The 21,651-nt window shown below is 35.4% G+C and overlaps 1 protein-coding gene across 4 annotated transcripts in view; it reads right to left on the reverse strand.

Moving 5' to 3' along the window:
• Positions 1-474: 474 nt before the first annotated feature.
• htr1e.L (5-hydroxytryptamine (serotonin) receptor 1E, G protein-coupled L homeolog) overlaps positions 475-21,651 on the reverse strand; it is a 57,959-nt gene continuing 36,782 nt past the window's right edge. For 3 of the 4 annotated variants that reach the window (XM_041563032.1, XM_041563031.1, XM_018263409.2), the window contains exons 2-5: positions 16,545-16,612; positions 12,135-12,270; positions 8,567-9,111; positions 475-1,895 (exon numbers count right to left, since the gene is read on the reverse strand). In XM_041563032.1, coding sequence (XP_041418966.1) covers positions 672-1,760 — 1,089 coding nt within the window. In that variant the 5' untranslated portion in view covers positions 1,761-1,895; positions 8,567-9,111; positions 12,135-12,270; positions 16,545-16,612 and the 3' untranslated portion in view covers positions 475-671. The remainder of the gene's footprint in view (positions 1,896-8,566; positions 9,112-12,134; positions 12,271-16,544; positions 16,613-21,651) is intronic. The other variant, XM_041563033.1, reaches the window with a different exon arrangement.

The raw sequence follows: 21,651 nt of genomic DNA on the forward strand, positions 1-21,651 counted from the left end.
GCCCTTTTTAGCTGGGGGCTATATTCCAATGTTTTTGGCCCTTTTTGACAGGCCTTTATAGACTGCAGCAGGTGGTCAGTAATTTTGGACAAAATGTTTAAAGCCTTGTTTTACCAGCGATGCAGTCATTGCCTTTCCCCTAATGTATTGCCTTTTCTACATTTTCTATATATTATTTTGCTGTTACAGCGAAACAATAATTTTTGCTTAATGGCATTGATTTTAAGGAGGAAAGTCTCAATTTTATAACTTAAATTCTATTAAAGAAATGTTATGATGTTATGTTAAGATAGATCCAATGAAGAGCCAGAACTCCAAAACTTTCATTACACCATTACTACAAAACTTAAACTATGGATGTTTCATCCTATTTGCACTTTTTTTTATAATTGTACACAGTATCCAAAGCTAGATGTCAGAGAGAATATCAGATGATATAATTTCAATCTCCAATTGCAAATGATCTAAGATATATTACTCATTAAACATTTTATTTGATATTTATCACGAAAATAACAACAGAGGTAGAAGACTGCTGTGTAAATGACTCGATTGAACAAAACAACAACCAAAAAAAAAAAGAACTTAGCATTCCCTTAACCAAAAGATAGTTTGGCAGTTTGAAAGATCTTCACCCTTAAGGCAATAATTTTGCACATCCATTGTGATACTTAAGAGTGTTCTTTGCACCTGAAGAGTTTCTTAAATGCCAACTTAAAATCATCATTGAAACTTGTGTATAGAAGTGGGTTAATGAGTGAATTCACATAACCCAGCCATGTCAAAAAGTCAGCCACTTCTGGTGAAACAGTGCATAGGCTAAGTCCGACCACAAGTTCTTTAATGAAAAATGGTAGCCAGCTTAACATGAAAGCACCTAAAATGAGTCCCAAAATGCGAGCGGCTTTCCTTTCTCGTGAACTGGAAATTTGTTGCTGTCGCTCTCCAAACATGTCAATATCATTATCATAAGGAGGAGTCCTCACAGATGCATTAATCTGCTCAAATTCCATGGTGGGGTCTGAAGTAGAAAATTCTGACACGCAGAACGTCTGTGTAAGTTTGCAGTGGGCAAATGAGTTTTGACTATCGTTGCTTCTGTTACTCAAGTGTCGGCTTGACCCTCTTTTTTGGTACAGACTTTTTGCAGCATGGTAAATTCTATAGTATAAAATAAGTATCAAAGTTAAGGGGATGTAAAATGCTCCACATGTAGAGTAAATGGTATATATAACATGGTCATGTTGAATTATGCATTGGGTAGGAATGTTTACGTTGTGGTGGTTTCTCCAAAATAATGGTGGTAGGGAAATAAATATAGAAATCGTCCACACAGTTATTATCATAATTCCAGCTCTTTTGACTGTCCTTTTTCTGGCATATTCAATCGCATCAGTAATTGCCCAATATCTATCCAAAGCAATGACGCATAAATGAAGGATTGAACAGGTACAGCAAGTCATGTCAACACTGAGCCATATTTCACATATGACGAAGCCAAGGCTCCATGTATCCATAACTATGTAGGCTATGCTTAAAGGCATGACCAAAATTGCAACGAGAAAGTCTGTTACCGCTAACGAGCAAATTAAATAGTTTGCTGGCTGATGCAATTTTTTGGTTGTGCAAATTGCAAGTATGACAGCAGAGTTTAACACTGTCGTCAGAATGGTTATTACAGCCAGAGTTATGGAAATTAGCATCTTTTCAGTTACTGTTTTTGATTTGATTGTGCAGTTTGTACAATTCATCTTCTTCATTCAGAGAGCAAAGCAGTTAGATTACATGCATTCTAACTGTGCTCATAATCTTCATTAGAAACATTTCTTAAATACTGGGTCCGTACCCCTGACTAGGTAGCTGTGCTTCTTTTCTCTTCTTACACATTGCTAATTCTGAAAGACACAATGAGAAGACACAGAATCCATTAATAAAAGAACTCTTCAAATCCATTTTTTTCAGCATCGCAAAGTTATATGAACCTGTATAAGAAATTAATATTCATTTTTTTCTGGGTTTCTTTATTCAAAGGAATATTTAACTTAAAACGAAGCAATCTGACATTTGTGAGCTTTTTTATAAAAACCACAAGCTCAAAATTAGGACCTATCCTGGAAGTAATTGTGCCTAAAAGCTGCCACTGGTAATTTTCAGAGCTGAAGTTCCACTTTGTTATCTGTACTTAATGCCTGTGAGGGTAGCATTTACCCTAGCAACCAAGCAGTGTGAATTGAATGACAGTTTGGAAGATAATTAGAAGAGTGCTTGAAAAGACTAGTAAGATATTTTTAAAAAATTACAGTTAAAATAACCAAAAAGCATTTTAAATTTCACATTAGAAAAGACAAAATATAAAGCCATAAAAAGTAAAAAATTAGAAATAAGAATGTCACAGCAATGTGTCTTATAATATCAGTGTCATACTAAAGGCCATATTTATAAAGATGTGTAAAAAGTTTTTCACCAAAAAGGGTGCAAAAGGTGCATTTATAAAACGGTGTCTTTCTCCCTGCGTGTGATTTAACACCATCCACTGCCATTGCTGAAATTAGTAGGTTGAATCCATTACAAAGTTCAACTTGCTAGAACAAAGCATTAGTATTATACTGGTGTGTATTTTTATTTAACCTCAGATCAACATTATAATTTTACACTACCTCAGACCTGGTGTAACTTATTAACATCAGGACAGGCTCAGGCATAGAATCCATTCTTTGGTAAAAACTGATAAAAAAAGCTGTGACTTTTTTTACCCTCCATTTTTCAAGCTAACACCTTTTTACACCAAAATATTTGTAGCTACATAACTGTGATGTGTTCTATGTTTTCATATTTAATGGGAATTTTAAAACATAATAAAAAATATAATAATAGAAGGAAATAATAGAAGCCATTGTATACAAAGAATATGAAATCTGAGTGAATGGTTTCCTTTGATTGATGAGCATTTTCAACCTCTTTTTGTGTCCAATTAGGCTTATAGTTAAGTATAGATAAAATATCATTTTACAATAAGTTAACAGTTCTCTGACAACTCTTGACATGACGTACAGATCCATTATCTGGAATCCAGAAAGCTCTGAATTACGGTAAGGCCTTCTCCAATAGACTCTATTTTACTCAAATACTGTAAATCAAATTATTATAAATTATATAATTCATCCTAATTAGAGGAAGAACAAGTTGAAAAAACGAAGGTATTATTCTTCCTTATTAGAGGGAGAACAATCCTATTATGGAGTAAAATTTGTGGCTAAAGTCTTGGTGTAGGAATGAAGGGTTTGGGTTCATAGAGAATGTGGTGTCGCTATTCAAAAAGGGATCCCGTTCTCAGCCTCAAAATTATAGGCTGGTTAGTCTGATGTCAGTGGTTGGAAAGCTTTTTGAAGGGGGATTGAAGGATAAAATGGTAGACTTCATTGCAATCATAATACTGTGAGTTTGTGCCAGCATGGTTTTATGTGTAAACTGATCTTGCCAAACAAATTGAATTGCCTTTTAGAAGGAGGTGAGCAGGAACCTCGACTCTGCATGGCATTGGATGTGATTTACTTAGACTTTGCTAAAGCATTTGATACAGTACAGCACAGAAGGTTACTGGTTAAATTAAGGAATGTTGGCCTGGAACATAGTATTTGCAATTGAATAGAGAACTGGCTAAACTTTATACCTTTAGCCGCTAAAGGATAGATTACAAAGAATGGTGGTAAATGGAACATTTTGTGATTAGACCAGTGTTGTTAGTGGAGAACTACAGAGGTCTGTACTCGACCCTTTACTTTTCAACTTGTTAATTAATGACCTGGAGGTGGGCATTGAAAGTACCATTTATTTTCTTGCTGACGATACTAAGTTTTGCAGAACTAGAACTAGATTAGAAAAATGGGCAGCAAACTGGAAAAGTTTTTCTGTGGTGAGTTCTATTATCATAATTTTGATTAATCTGCCCCTTACTGGTTAAAATCTGATACTTTAGTATGACTCTTCTGCAGGATGTTGACTTAATCAGGTGTGCTAACATCTGTAGACTCATGGAACTTTCTCTGATCAACAGGCTGATCAATAGGTATTTGCCACCAAATCAATGATGTCTATGTATTTTTCTGTTGAATCAGTGCATCTTGATCTAACTAAAAGGCATATCTCTGAGGGAGATACTGTAGATGCAACTAAAAGCCAAAATGCAAAATAACATAAACGTCTGCACTGTCAATGATCTTTGCATCCTCTGATGCCTCAGCAAATGCAAAACAGTTGAGTAGCATCACAATGACATATTTCATAATATTTATACATTATTTGTGATGAATCAAAATAATGAGGCCACAGCAGTGTTCTGATGCAGACAGAGCACAATTGATCTTTGTCCTTTGGAACAGGTTAACTGTTATACAAACTTGAGGTCCCACTAATGTAGACAGAGACAATGCAGTTAAAGCAAACAGGGCTTGGTTTTACTGAGTTGCAATTAGGTTTGTCACATCTGGTCAAATGACAAAAAACAAAACAGAATAAACTGCTGCGCCTCTGAGAGCTACAGTAGCTATGTTGTTGTCCCTCTCTGTACAAGTGTCGAACTAGCAGGCAGAGGATTCAAAATGTACAGTAATTAGCATCCTATGTACTAACAAAGGGGTCATTTATGTAGATCTTTACATAAAGAGCTCTTCTATTGAGTGTCTGGCTTTATTCTGCGCCTTTTGCTGGGTTCGAAAATCTGGTACAAGATGCAGAGCTGGTGCTCCCAAACTTGTATGTCTAATTGATGTCTTTAGATCATAAAAAATACCAGTGCAGTAATCTCATGTTTGTAGCACCATTCTCCTCCTTCACACATTTCCAGATTTACATGTTGACTCTGTGTTTTGCTAAAACTATCAATGGACTTGGATATGTATATATATATATATATATATATATATATATATATATATATATATATAAAACAAACAAGGGAAAGTTGTGCCTCACCACTAATTTTTAAAAACCATTAGGCGCAATGAGGCTGTGACCACAAAATACATATAGACAAATGCAAGAGTCCTCAGCACTCAACCCATTATCAATATATTTAAGACAGAGACATTTTGTGCATACTGCTACTGAAAAATGCCTTACCCTTTAAACAAAACAGGGATTGTTTGTCCATATATTGCAATATATTTAAGCTGGCCAACTACGTCAAAGTCATCCCATATCTGGCCAGTCCTATGCTCAATTTTCATCTTATTCATTAAGAATTAAATAGCTTAATTATACATTTTACAAAGGGACTAAGTTTTACCTATAACAAACAAGGGAAAGTTGTGCTCACCACTATTTTTTAAAACCATTAGGCGGGGGTGCAATGAGGGTGTGACCACACTAAGTTTTACCTAAGTTTTACCTGCCACTTACTAGCTGCTTTCAAAGTAAAACTCCCAAACTTGGCTGCCCTTTTATTAGACACCACTGGGATCACCTGACTATAGCTGGGAAGGGTGGGAGCTAGTAAGTTGCAGGTAAAACTTAGTCCCTTTGTAAAATGTATAATGAAGCAATAGAATTCTTAATGAATCAGATGAAAATTGAGCGTAGGATGACTTTGACTTATTTGGCCAGCTTAAATATATTGCTAGGTGAGCTGCTGCTGACTGTGGGTACAAATGGGATGAGTATGCATGTCAGAAATGCTTATTAAAACTGTAATAGAAATATTCACAATACCCACAATGTATTGAAAAATAAATTCTTGTTGAACTTGGATCTGTGCCAGAAAGCCAACCTTTCTTTTAGTTTACAGGTGTTTCTATATTCCTAGTATACTTAATTGCTTCATTTGTGAATAAAACTGTGAAAATGTCAAGAAAACATACTAGTGTTCTGTACCTGTACTCCAGCTGTAATGCTAGGTTTCTATTTTGCTGATAATATAGCATTTTGTGTTAGGTGACATATCATATCACTAATATTATAAATATATCTTTGTTTCGGCATGGAAAGCTTTCTTTTCTAGGTTGCAAGCCAGGAAGATAATTACATGCAATATCTGTAGTCCATTTTAGTATAACTGTTACAAATTTAGTGTAATATAATTTATATATAGCACTGTCGTGTTTACTCAACAATTTACACTAAAATTAACTCTACAGACATAGGAAGAACATACATGTAAGAATTCTTGCACGTAATGTCCAGCTGGAGCTGAACTCAGAACCCAAGAATTGTATATTAAAGGGGTGGTTCCCCTTTAAATTAACTTTTATTATGTTATAGAATGGCCACAGTTCTAAGCAAACTTTCAGCTGGTCTGAATTTTTTTCTTTTTTTTATAATTTTTGAATTATTTGACTTCTTCTGACTCTTTCCATCTTTCAAATTGGGGGTCACTGACCCCATTTAAAAACAAATGCTTTGTAATGCTACACTTTTATAATTATTGTTACTTTTTATTACTCATCTTTCTATTTAGGCCCTCTCCTATTTATATTCTGATCTCTTGTTCAAATCATTGCATGATTGCTAGGGTAATTCAGGCCCTAGAAACCACATTGCTGAAATTGCAAACTGGAGAGCTGCTGAATAAAAAGCTAAATAATTCAAAAAACACAAATAATAAAAACTGAAAACCAATTGCAAATTGTCTCAGAATATCACTCTCTATATCATACTAAAAGTTATCTCAAAGGTGAACCACCCCTTTCAAGTAGTCAAGCACTTTTATCAATTCCGTTGTTTTCAGATTATTCTCCAGAAATAAAGACTTTCATCAATTGCTTTTCATTTTTGTTTTTTTTATCATTTTTGCAAAATTCAAGTTTAAATTGTAATGTTGCTCATTCTGGTGTTTCAGTCTGGCAGCTCAGAAATCCAAATCCTGATTCTGAACTGTTACTATTTGCTACATTATTTGATAAATTTCTCAGCAGCATCTGTGGAATATTAGCAACTATTGTATCAATTCTAACAGCTGCCTTTAATGAAACTCAGGGATTCTGCTCAGCAGGGACAAAGATAAGAAATGTATCAACTAAATGTATCAATTTAGAACAGTTTACAGAGTTGCCGCCCCCGCCCTCCCAGAGCTGCTTCAGAAACATAAAAAGGTGAAAAATTAAACTTAACACTTCAATATTAGAAAAACGGTCACAAATAGAAAATAGAAAATAACTGAAAAAGTATTTCTGGTGAACTATCTGAAAATGACTGAAAACTGTTGGAAGGTAAACAACCCCTTTAATGAGGATGTAAATGAGTGTGACAAAATGTGTGGGTATATGGGCATTTACAAACAGGTGACTGATGACTTGAGAATGTCACAGTTTTAATGACTGTAAGAGGCCCATTTATCAAAGGTGGAATTTCGAATCCATGTTCATTTTATTAATTCAAATATACTCATAATTCGACTGGGAGGTTATATAAGAAAACATTTGAATGTCTAATATTTGATTGAATGGTTCCATCCCAAAAATTTGAATCATATTCAATTTGTAAGAATCAAGTTTTTCTCTGAAAAAAAATGTATTAACATCTCTAAATGGCTCAACAGACCTCTGCCATTGACTTGTACATGCACTTGGCAGGTGGCGAATATTCGAATTAGGAATGTTTCCATGGACGAGGTGTGATAAATCTCTCATTCGAATGTGTGAATTTTGAAAATTCGAATTTACTATTCGCCCCTTGATAAATCTGCCCCTAAGTATCACGGCTCATGCTTCTGCCTATAAAAGCCACCTTTTGCTTCCAGAGGAACCCTCTGCTCCTCAGATGCTGCCAGGTCTTAAATCATAGTTTTGTGCAGAAAAGGGAACTTTAAAGAGCAACAGGATGAATGTGAATAGAGCAAAGCGTAGTCATGGAACAGGCTGGGGTCAAAACCAATCAGATGATGCAGTACAGGGGAGCAAATCATAGTCAAGGACACAGGCCAAGGTCAAACCAATCAGTAAATGCAGTACACAGTCAGGATCCAGAAGAATAGTCCAATACAGGCAAAGGTCAGTTCAGGCAGCAACACAGGAGTAGTCAAGAACAGGCTGGGGTCAAGGAACAGAGGAACAGACAAGAAGTGCACCAAGAAACTCAGAAATAGACCTATGTTGGACATGGGAGAATTGTGTGGGGCACCTTTAAATATTTGAATTCCGCACCCCAGGCTCCTGCCTTTGGTTACACAATATTAGGATATTAACTCTTCATGCTAAGGACATGTGTTTGATGTTCTTCCATTCATAAGAAATCCATATGTATCTATCTCTAGTTTTTCTGAAGTATACATTATAAATTGTTTGCCTTTGGGTTTGGTAGTCCTTCATTTATTCTGTACTCCAGACAGAAGGTAAGAAAAAGGTTCTATATATTTAATGGTGTGCTTTGCTAAATGTGAACTTGTCAAAACTATATTGATTCAATGCAAAATGTCATCATTTATAAAATGTGTAGAGATGTGGGTAGAATCAATAATAAGAAAGATCAATCATACAACAGTGCTACTTTGGGTCATATATAGAATTGTTCTGTTGTCTTGGGAACAAGAATCATACTGAATAGTGGAGGTTACAATGTAGAAACTGAGATATACCTCTTCATATGAACTGTAGCTCTTATACTACACTTCAAAGATCTTCATTTGAGGTTGTCATGTTGGTCATCTTTGATGTAAAGAAGGGAGGACTCACTTGTTCTTTAGTTGGAACATTATGCCCACTGGCCTTTAGAGCAATGCAATGACAAGTGTATATGAAAAGAAATCAATGGATTTGAAGATGCTTGTGGAAGAAAACTGGATCAGGTCATCTAGGCTGGGAAGCTGTAGAAAGAAGAGTGGACATTGTTTACTACATCTGTACACTGTACCAATGTTTTTCTGAAACTTTTATATAGAACCGAATGAAATGTATTACTACTATTTAATTAAATTATAATCAATGAATTTCAATTGATTTAATCTTAGCACAAGCACTTTGGTATCTATATAAAGTTATTAGCAAATTTGCACACATTAGTGACTATTTAAATTAGGTAGGTTTAAATCATTAGAGACTGCTGAGCGAGTTTGAAGCTAGTGGGGTACTTTTTCTTCATTTTTCAATTAGAAAACTGGATCAGGTCATCTAGGCTGGGAAGCTGTAGAAAGAAGAGTGGACATTGTTTACTACATCAAGAGTTATCAGGGCATTCTTAGAGATAATGCAGAGTAATTTATAACACTAGAAACAATAGAAGTGTACTTGAATTCCTTCTCTTAGTCATATAAATGAAAAGCTACTTTTGAGACTAAATCTTTGGACATTCGTTTTGTGAAATGTCCATTGAGATTCAGTGCAAATAATTGAAAGCAGCTCATGAAAATCTACCTATTATTATCTACTTATAATAATGACTTGCTATCTTTAATACAGGGAAGAGATTAAGAAAAGAGGCTCAGATTCTGTATCTAAAGGTACAGGATAAATAAGGATAAATACAATAAAATAAATAATAATTTAAATAAGGATAAATATATCGGAAACAGGCTAAGAATGCAAAAACATAGTACTTGATAAATAAAATGTGAATATTAATTCATAAAAGGACTGCAGTGTCTATGGATGTTTGATGAAGAAAAGGCACAATATGGAGCTCACGTAGAGACCAGGGAAGGATCAATGGCCATAGGTAATGTTTGTTAAAGGAAAACTATACCCCTAAAAAGAATACTTAACCAACAGATTATATCAAATTAAGTGGCATATTACAGAATCTTACCAAACTGGTATACTGTATAAATGTAAGTAAATATTGCCCTTTTACATTTCTTGTCTTGAACCACCATTTCGTGATGGTCTGTGTGCTGCCTCAGAGATCACCTGACCAGAAATACTGCAGCTCTAACTGTAACAGGAAGAAGTGTGGGAAGCAAAAGACAGAACTCTGTCTGGTTATTGGCTCATGTGGCCCAACATATGTTTTGTTTGTGTGCACCCTGAATCCTAGGACCCAAAGGGTGCCCCTTATTTTTTGAACTGTGAATTTTCTATTTATGATTACCCAATGGCACATACTACTAGAAAATTATATAATTATGAAAATGGTTTATTTACATGAAGCAGGTTTTTATACATGAGCTATTTTATTCAATATATTTTTTATAGAGGTCTACGTTGTTCGGGGTTATAGTTTTCCTTTAAAGATCCCTTGACATTTACTGCCACTGTGCTCCGAAGTATGGCAATTCTGTAAAGTAGGGAGTCAAAGTGCAAAAAAATGGTGGATTGTGTCTGTCTTTTGCAGTTTTCCAACTGTCTTACTGAATATATATGACCCCTATGACATTTTACAGATGATTTATGACATTACATGAAACATTTATTATCAACTATATTGAAGTGAACATATAAGGTGGAAATACAAATGTCTTTTGTATGTCTTTAAGTTCTGCTTAAAAGGAACCTGCTCTTGGGCTTTCTATTATATTTCATAGCTAATTTAAAAACGTAACAAAAAAGATACCAAGACATCACAAAGCTATTAGACACAACCACTTATATTCTGACAGCAAGACACCGACATTACATAATATGATTTCTTCATAATGTATACAAAAAATCTGTCCTCCTGATCAATGGCTGACTTCCCAGTGGCATCAAGACAAACAAAGAGCGCTTTGCTAACATTAGGAAATAACAATGAACCTACAGACAGTAACAACTGCTCAGTAATAAGATATAAAAGGTGGACTGTAATAAAAGTCACAAAGAGAGAAACTTTTTTCACCAATAAGAATAAAAATTCACATCTCACAATGTAATATTCTTCCTTGAACTGTTATTGCATTGCAAATTTTCATTGCGCATTGTGAATTTTCATTGCCCATTGTCCACTTTTAAGAAGTACTTGAAGATGTCGTAATCTTTGGAACAAACGTAACAACTTTACGTAACGTAAGAAGTTTTATTACATTAACTGCGCACTTGTGTCCCTTGGGGTATTACTTGGTATTTTAACTTCAGCCAAGGTGGAATTTATTATTAGAGAAAATTAATCCAGTGATACCTATATGCATATTTACACAGTTTGGCTGCTATGATTCTCCAAAGTCATATTTTTTGGATTATACCTATATTCCACCATTTGCCTAAGGTTCACAAGGGACTGGATAATCTTGCTGGCATTCCCATAGTGGCAGGTATAGGTTCACTTTTGGAGGTCCTTTCTATAAGGGTTGACAAATCTCTTCAGCTATTTGTAATTAAGTTGGATTCATATTTACGGGACTCCACACATGTCCTAAAGAAGTTACATAATGTAATGTGGGATAAACAATATGTTGGGATAACGTTAGACATTAAATTGTTATAACCTAGCATTCCCCATGAATTAGGCAAAGCATCTGTGAAACATTTCATGACATACTTTCCTGATTATTCTGATGACTTAAGATACTTTTTGGGGGAGTGTGTTGAACTTTTTCTTAAACATAACTACTTTATGTTCGATGGGCATTTCTACCTCTAAATGTGTAGGATGGCTATGGGGGTAGCCCTTGCCCCCTCATGTGCCAACCTCTATATAGGTTGGTGGGAGGAGTCCTGCATATTTGGAGGTGCTTCCCCCTTCAGGGACCAAGTAATATGGTATGGTCATTACAGAGACTGATTGCTGATATGGAAACTTGGTCTCCTGTCTCCTGAAGCCTCTCTGCAGTATTTTCATCATAACAGCATGAAATTGTCCTTTACAATGAGTCAGATTAAATACAAAATGTACTTTTTAGATATTACATTGATAGGTGAACATGGAAAATTTGTAGAAAGTGAGATCTATAGGAAAGCTGTTTCCGTCAATACTTTGATGCATGCTAGAAGTTGTCATTCATATCATACAATAAAAGCTATACCATATTCTCAATTTCTCTGTGTTAGGAGGAATTGTTTAAGTGATAATGCATTCTATAGACATGCTGATGTTTTTAAAAAAAAAAACTTTTACCAAGATCTTATCCTCAAAACATTATTCAGCAAGCCTATGCAAGGGCAACTATGCTTAATCAGTGTCATCTTAAGATAAAGGACAAGATAGACAAAGTAAGGGAAACAATATACTATATTTTTCCACTGAATACAGTAAGGAATTGAATCAGGTTAAAGCTGTTTTAAATAAATACTTACCAATTCTGTATGGTGATCAAAAATGTAAAAATATTTTGAAAGATACTGAAATTAAATGTGTGTCACAGAAGGTCACAGTTTTGTCTTATAATTTGTCACCAAGCTATTAAAGATAGGCGGTGCAGCAAAAAAGTCACTGTGGGAAATGGAAAATATGTGGTTAGATATAGCAGGGACTACTAATGGTGAGAAATATGACATAAAAGGGCACTTTAATAGTAGTAGATCTGTGGTGTATCTGTAACAGTGTGATAAGTGTCAGATCCAATACATGGGATGTAGCATAAGCAGATTAAAAAGTTTTATCAGAAAGCATTTATCTGCTAATGAGAATCTGAATAGAGAATCCCCAGTGGGGAAGCACTATGCACATTGCTGCAACAGTGACGCAAAATATTTACATGTACAAGTTATAGAAAAAGTCCTTATTCCAGTCAGACATGGTGACTGATGACTATTAATCGTTGTGAGGCATTTGGAATTTTTAAGTTGGGGACTAGGAGCCCAGGTGGATTGAAAAAAAAGATGGGACATACATTGCCTTATATAAGATTAACAATGAGGTTGTCTATACTCAAAATAATTAAATGTGACTCACAGTATTTGCTGTTAATATAAACATCAGATACTATTTGAAGATGCTATATCTGCCTTTTTCATTTTGGTCATTTTGGTTTTCTTTGGGAAATGCTCTAATAACATTGTGGGTCCCATTTACTTAGTTCGAGTGAAGGAATAGAGGAAAAAAAGTTCGAATTTCGAATGGTCGAATATGGCTACTTCGACCATCGAATGGGCTACTTTGACCTTCGACTACGACCTTCGACTTCGAATCGAACGATTCAAAATAAAAATCGTTTGACTATTCGACCATTCGATATTCGAAGTACTGTCTCTTTAGAAATTTCTTCGACCCCCTAGTTCGCCAGCTAAAACCTACCGAGGCCAATGTTAGCCTATGGGGAAGGTTCCCATGGGCTTCCTAACAATTTCCTGATCAAAGGAATATCCTTCGATCGATGGATTAAAATCCTTCGAATCGTTCGAAGGATTTAATCGTTCAATCGAACGATTATTCCTTCAATCGTTCGATCGTAGGAATAGCGGTAAATCCTTCGACTTCGATATTCGAAGTCGAAGGATTTTACTTCGACGGTCAAATATCGAGGGTTAATTAACCCTTGATATTCAACCCTAGGTAAATGTGCCCCTGTTTTTAGATATGATTGGTTAGCACCAGTCATGTGATTTTATTGATTTGTATTTAATCTTGTTCCAGTGTAAATAGTATTGTGCCTATAAAATTGTGCAGCACGGCTGGAGTGGTCAAGTGCTCTAAATGTGATGAGACAGATGAGGCTCTATTGAAGATTTCCACACAAAAGGGAGTTGTGGGAGCTATCCAAGGCTAAGTAAGATATACAAGTACAACAAAGTGCAACTGTAATGGCCAAATTAGCTACAGGTTTACAAAGAGAGGGGACTGATTAATGCACATTCCCTGGTATCTGGGCAAGTACATATACATTCAAAAACAGGGGTTTAATCCTACCCTACTTGATTGTCCAGACCAACACCCTTTTAAATGCATAAGACCACCATTAAAAGTACCGGTGCTACAATCACAGGATTAAGCATGTCATGTTAATACTTTGCACATGGAAATCTCTCTCCTTATAAAAGCTAATGGTGAGAAGGTTCAAACCTGTGACTGGGACCAATTTTGAGATCAGAAGACACTTTTCCCAAGTAATGCAACCATGCAGGGAGGTGCCAGTCAATCAAAAATATGACCAGAGGTAAATAGTTAGGGACCACCTTATGGGGTTTACCTTGACGAGGTATCGTCACTTGCCTAATTTAAGATCTTAACTGTGTAACTAACCTTGTAACTAACCTTGTAACTAACCTTGTAACTAACCTTGTAACTAACTAAAACCTCTATTTTGAAAAGTATATGCACTTGCACAGATACTAAATTACTAGTGAAACAAGGAACCAGGAAATGTTTACTGAAGATTTCCTCAAAATGATCCCCTGTTTCTAAGGCAAGCCAGTTTATAAGTATACTATTTGCCTGTATTCCCTCTGTATAATCTGTTGTCTGAAACCTTCTTCTCTTTCCTAGCTGTTCAGTGTTATTGACAGGACAAGTATAGGATCTCTTATCTGAAAACCCAATAACATAGAATTACAGGAAGGTCACTTCAATTTAAATAATTCATTCAACGAATAACAAGAGTCAAGACCATAGTCTCTTTTCAAATCCTAACATGCCAAAAACTTAGCAGAGATTGTTAAGAACAACATCTACAGTATATGCTAAAAACTTTACACAAATACATGTAGGTCAAAACAATTGATGATAGCTGAACGACAAACTGAAAGGATTAACCCAAAGAAGTAATGTTATTTATGAGGTTTGACTTTGTCTTTGTGTTCCAAGCTATGAATTGATTAATAAATGATACAAGGAAACAGCAAAAGGGAAGACTGCTGACCAAAGCCATAGCATATTTCAGGGCTGCACAGTAATGGTTGCTGTGGCTGGGGAGGATGACCTTTGCAGGAACCTTATGATTTATAATTTGCTTTAGAGCTGATAATCAAAATTAGCTGGGGGGGGGCTGTTACTTCATTTTATTACCCAACAAAATTTATTGAAAGGCAACAACCATAGACAGTTGCCGATGTCAGTAACATAGTCATTTAGTAACAAATTAAATAGTTACATAGTAACTATAGTAGATGAGGTTGAAAAAAATACATTTTTGTCAAGTCTTCTATAAATACCCACGTCCTATAGAGGGAAGTTAGCCCATGAATAAGTGCTTTGGGAGGCACAAAACGCGTAGGGCAACTGGAGATACAATTTTTTTCAATAAACATCTTGTACTTTGATTTTTGCTGCCCTTGTGCAATTCTTGAGCGCCTGGATTTCCCCTTTTCTGTCGCTGTTTTGCTGATATTGCTTTACTCCAAATTTCATATTTTATTACAAGATCTATATTTGACTGTGCTGCGCAGGGTTGCTTAACTGAAGGGGCAAGAAAATAAGGAATTTTAAATAAATTGCTGCTGTGTCTCTTCAGTGGTATGTGAACTGAGAATGTATATAAAGCTATAAAACAGAAAGCTCCCTTATCCATAAGCACGCAACACATGAGATTAATCCCTTTCAAATGTAGAATGAGTCGTTTTTCTGTCTCCTCAGTAGTTCAGTCTTGTCTGCTGGTGAAAATGAAATATTTTCTTTTAACACTATCCATAGTGTGATGTCCAGTAGTCAAGGCAACACATGACAATTCCATTTCAAGTATGTCAAGATTATTATATGTCTTAATATAAACTGTTGTCATAACAACTCAAAGACACTGACTTTGAAATATATGCTTTTGTAAAATAAAGCAAAACACTGAATACCACAACATTCACATGATAACAAACCTATTATTTAAAACTTTCGTTTTCAAGTTTTAGGGGGTTATTTACTAAAGCTAAAATATCTCATATTTCTAGAAAACAAAGCTCGACCAAACCCCATCCATTTTTTTTAATCTTTTTATCAATAAAATACAAGTTATCCAGAATGCTAGGGACCTGGGGATTTTTGGATAACAGATCTTTCTGTAATTTGGAACTTCATACCATAACTCTACTAGAAAATCATGTAAACATTAAATAACCCACTAGGCTGGTCTTGCTTCATGTAAGGATTAATTATATCTTAGTTTGGATCAAGTATAAGATACTGTTTTATTATTACAGAGAAAAAGGAAATAATTTTTCTACGTTGGAGAAAATTGAGTCTATGGGAGAAAGCCTTTCCATAATTCGGAGCTTTGTGGCTCATGGGTTTTCAGACAACATATTCCATACCTGTAACTAAAAAAATTCTGAGTGAAACTGAGTGAAAGCCCAAATGATACGAATTTTTCGGAATCGATGCCCGAATCACTCGATTATTTTTGGGTTATCGCATGAAAACCCCAAATTTTTCTGATTATCGGACGAAACCCAATGCAGATCAATATGCCTTCAAACTGAAAAAGTGACATCTGCCATCGACTTTTACATGACCTCGGCAGGTTTGAGATGTCGGATTTTCAGATTCTGACTTTTTGCAGCTTCGGGGTATAAAAAATCGTGAAAAATTTGATTCTGTAGAAATAAATTAATGTCTGGCAGTATATAGAATCTACAGCTTTGTTGTATTAGCATTTTAAGGTGTTTCATATAACATGGTTAAGTAACAGATCAAGTTAAAGCAGTTATGATATTATAAATTATAATAAAGTCATTGTAATAATATAATAAAAAACAACGTGTAAGCAGTGATAATACTTCTGTGTGTTTTATGTTGAAATAACTACCCCCATCTCCCATGTGTAAGTGATATATGTTTATTACCTTCTCACAGTTGGGAAGATAACAGGATTCAAGGGATATACTTGTGTATCCCTAATAGGTTGGTAAATCTGAAAAAGAATACAGATTATTTGGTACTAAGGTGTTTACTGTTTGAGGTAAGAACATAGCAAACATAAGCAACTATCATTTTAAAAATTGCTTTTGCAACATGGACAGTCACTGCAAGACTGAACTAAACTGTACAAATGCATTAAACCCTGCAATACAAACTCCCAAAACTCCCTAAACTAAAGGGCATCGGCACTGTCTCCTGACACAAGATTCACCAGCAATAATTAGCAATCATTGATTTTCTTGTTTACTCCCAAAACCAGAGATCTATATGAGCTGATTTTATTTATCTTGGAGCTTGTTTAATTTACACATAGCAAAGATATGAACACACACACACACATTATATATATATATATATAGTCCAAAAATAAAAGGAAGCACTCACGGCATAAAGGTTGTTAGAAGTCCTTTACTGAATCGCATTTCGGTACCTCAAGGGACCGTCATCAGGACCCAATATTAAATTGGGTTAGCACCCGGCGAAATGATCGAATGGCGGAGGTGAGTGCCGGCAACCAATTGCTATATATATATATATATATATATATATATATATAGATATACATATTACAATTTTATAAAAAAAAAACAAGTGAACAGATGTTCATTAGGAGAACATGATAGTGAGTCACCATCATTCTATAGTCATGCATTTATAGACAATCATGAATAAAAAGGGACATATTTTGTGAAAAACAAGAATAATTCATTAGACTCTTTTAAATACAGACGGATGTACTTAAAAAAGTGGTGTTTTACTTGAAAATTTCTGCAAAAACCGTACTAGTCCTACCAGTCCATTGTAGTTTTATTATATCATTGTAATGTTGCCCTGAGTATTGATTGTCTAGTCTGTGAAGAAGGCATTCAAGTAAGAATTTCATTGTACTGTGTATGCTGTATTTGTACATATGACAATAAAACTGTGAATCATGACTCTTGAATCATGTAAAAGACTGTGCAAGGATGCACTAAGCACACTGCACTGCAGGATGGGAAACAATCAGACGCTAGGCTGACCTAATTTAAGTCTTTGCTTGGGTGACTGCAGGGCTGTGATTGGCTGCCCCCCCTACTGTGCTGTTGGCAGGAACTTTTAGGACATGCCCACTCCACATTTGAAACCCCGACAGGGATCGTATCAGATCTATAGGGAGATCCAGTAAAGATTTTTTTAAAGATAATTTTTAGCGCAAAGTAAAACCGGCACCATATATTATTCATTGTTGCCTACAAAATTAGGGGTTTTACATGTATCCTATATGTCTACTTTAAGGCACTCCAACTACTAAATCTGTCCATGCAAATGCTTTTCCCCTTGCAGATGTGCATCTCTGCTATTCAGTGTTTGTTCTCAAGTAGCGCTATATAAATAAAAATATACATACATGCATACACTGTAATACATTTAAAGAAACCCATAATAAATAAAAAAATAGTTTATTTATAAGGCAGTTGTAACAGTAATGCTATTAAATATTCTCTGATCATTCTAAAATTAATGTATAGTGTGGTAATTGCACATATGAGTGCTCAGGTTTGTGTCATGCAAGTGCCACAAACAGGTTGTTCACCTTCCAAGACTTTTTTCAGTCCAGTTGTTTTCAGATTGTTCACCAGAAATAAAGACTTTTTCCAATTACTTTCTATATTCTATGTATGAACATTTTCTAATATTGAAGTGTAAAGTGTAATTTTTCACCATCTAGGGCAGCTCTGGGAGGTGGGGGTCGCTGACCCTGTAAACTGTTTTAAATTGATTCTTTTAGTTGTTGCTGAATCCCTGAATTTCATTAAAAGCAGCTGTTAGAACTGATACAATAGTTGCTAATACACTTCAGAGACGCTGCTGAAAAATGTGTCAACTAAATGTTGCAAAATTGTAACAGTTTAGAGACAGGAACATTAAACGTTAGGAACGTTTGAGATAGGTAAAAACGTAAAAGATAAAAACTGGAAAGTATCAACCAGTGAATCGACAGAGCCCTGTCTATTAGTCCTTCCTGTTACCTTTAGAATCTGCATTGCTTTCCGTTCAGGTGATTAGTGACGGAACATCATAAAATCATGGCTCAAGTCATAAGAAGGTCAATGTATTTGACAATTTGGTATGATTCTTTAAAAGGTGCATTATTATGATATTAATTATCCTGTAGTTAAGTATTCATTTAAAAATATATTGTATTCCTAGTTTTCTATAGTTCTAAAAACAACTTTATATGCATCCTTAGAACAATACACAGATAAAAAAAAAAACAAGTTGCAGATTGCACAAATGTAAAAATACAGCTATATTTGGCAAGAAAGAGTATAAGTACAATGAAATCATGTATAATGTATGCAATTCATTACGTAACATAATGGAGATATATGTAAATGTGAACAGGCAACAACAATGAATATAACAATATAAAGTAATTATCCTATGGAAGGTTAGGACCTTTTAAGTACGGTAAAGTAGCATGAAGATTTGTTCACACATTAGCAGGAAAGAAGGGATGCTAGGAGATAAGTACAGATCTAATCAGTGCAATTTAAAACTTATTCCCACATTTGCAGTGACATATATCAAACATTACTGAGTCATTAAGAACCTTTCATGCTGTTATAACAAGATCAATAAGGGGGAGGTTTAAAAAAAAAGTTAAGGACAACAAAGTATGTTTAACATAAAACTGAATAGAAGAAAGGAACAATACAATATAAAGAGAACATTAAAATAAAGGGGTAGTGGTCCCTCAAAGGGATAATGACACCAGAATTTAATGTATAACATTGCCTTTGCGTGCTTTAATTATCTGATCCACCATGTTGCTCTTTTCATATTTGTGCAGTAGTAGTCCATTAACATTAGTAACTCTAACTGACATGTTAAAAGGAACAGTCAGGTTAGCAAAACAGTCAGGTTAAGGAAACTTCAAGTGACTTACAAAAGCAGAGCTATCTCTGAAAACATCAGCATGACCTATAGGTAACTTATAATATACATTTATATTCTGAAGGTTATTTTTTAGTGTCAGTATCACTGTAAACATTCAAGAACAATTTTTTTCTCTTGGTGAAAAAATCAGAGGCCTCCATCATTTCATGTCTTAGGAAGCAGCACTAGGCAGCTAACATGTCAGCAGAATGAAGCATTTACAATGTCATGTATAAAATGATTGTGCCTATGTTTATTGGCATCTGGAGCAATGGTTTGGTTAATGAGTCTGCAACCATCGTCTCTGTTGGACAGTACTGCGAATCAATGATGTTGAATGCCTTGTTCCATTAGATATGCTTTAGCTTCAATGCTTGTGTACTCCCCTCCATTGTCAGATCTTAGTATCACAGGATTCTGCTATATACTCCTTGGGGCAAATTCACTAAGCCAAAATTCACTAAGCCGAAGCGCCGAATGCTAGCGTCAGTTCGCTAGCGTTTGGCATTTTCGTTACTTCGCAAATTCACTAACGAACGCTGGCGTAAATTCGCTAGTGTTACTTCGCACCCTTACGCCAGGCGAATTTTCGCTACGGATGTAACTACGGAAATTCACTAACGCGCATAGTGTACTGAACGCTATCTTTTACGCTAGACTTCCTTCGCTACCTCAGACCAGGCGAAGCGCAATAGAGTAGATAGGGATTGCTTCAAAAAAAGTTCACATTTTTTCTAAGTCCCAAAAAACGCTAGCGTTTTTTCTATATCATGGGTGATAGGCTGAAAAAGATCGAAAATTTTTGGGGCTCCCCTCCTTCCCACCTACATTTCCTAACTCATGGCAACTTAACTATACAGTGGGCACATGTGTAGGGCAAAAAAAAAAAAATTATTTGATGTTTTGAAGGTTTCCCAGGCATTTGTAGTGATTCTACGTATTCCTCCACTGAAATTTGAATTAACCTAATTCTTTGACATACAGTACATCCTTCACAAGTATATTATGTTTTTGTCCTGTGCTTATGACACAGTTCACAGGGCCTTGACCAATTCCTTTCACATCGATGCTGTCCCCATTTGCAAGGAACGCTCTCTCGTTTGTATCACAATCTATTTGATCAAAGAAATGCTTATCACTTGTCATGTGACTCGTTGCCCTGGAGTCAATACACCAGTTTGATGAGCAGTTATCTTGAGTAAACTTGAAACATCCACTCCACTGTGTATCTGTTAGTGGAAGTAGGGAATCCGCGCTCTGCCAATTAGCACCTGATGAATGAATGCATCAATCCTCCCGAATAGATGTACCGAACATCCCAAACAATTGAACTTTCAGTAGGAGAGAGGAGAGCACTCTGACGCAGATTAACTGCTTGTGATTAATATTTATTTAAGCTGCTATACACAACATGTTTCGGGCTGTAATTGCCCACACTTGAGAAAGGGCAATTACAGCCCGAAACATGTTGTGTATAGCAGCTTAAATAAATATTAATCACAAGCAGTTAATCTGCGTCAGAGTGCTCTCCTCTCTCCTACTGAAAGTCCACTGTGTATCTATACTATCTGGAGTTTTATGTGCAACACATTTTGCAATTTCTTTTGCTGTCTTTGCCACTGCATGTTTTTGCTCATTTTTCCATGTAAAGCAGTCTTTCTTTAAATGCCCTGGCTTTTTACAGCAAAAACACACTGTGCATCTCGTTTTGCAATTTTCCAGCTTTAAGAGCTGTTTCTGGTGCTATAGTTCCCTTTTACAGCTATGTTTTCCTTTCTGTGATTATATTTATCAATTAACTTGCCTTTGACATATTCTAGAGTTATTTCTGACTCTGGTCTGACTTCAATGGCATTTATCAGATTTGGGAAGGCTGCATAAAAGTAGAGATACTAAATGGCTGTCTTTAATTTACTCTCTAATTCCTTTGAGATTTTTCTGCAGTTTCATGCTGTATAGTTTACACAGCAGGGGCAGTTTACCTGCAGTGCATTCCACATACCTTTTGCTATAGATTCTTTCCTGATGTGAATCAGTTGATTATCTTCCACCAGTAGGCTAATAACTGCTTTAGCCTGTCATTTCCACCTTCAATTTCCATAGCTGATAGTT

The sequence above is a fragment of the Xenopus laevis genome, chromosome 5L, assembly GCF_017654675.1.
Source record: "Xenopus laevis strain J_2021 chromosome 5L, Xenopus_laevis_v10.1, whole genome shotgun sequence".
In the NCBI taxonomy this organism is placed as follows: Eukaryota; Metazoa; Chordata; class Amphibia; order Anura; family Pipidae; genus Xenopus; species Xenopus laevis.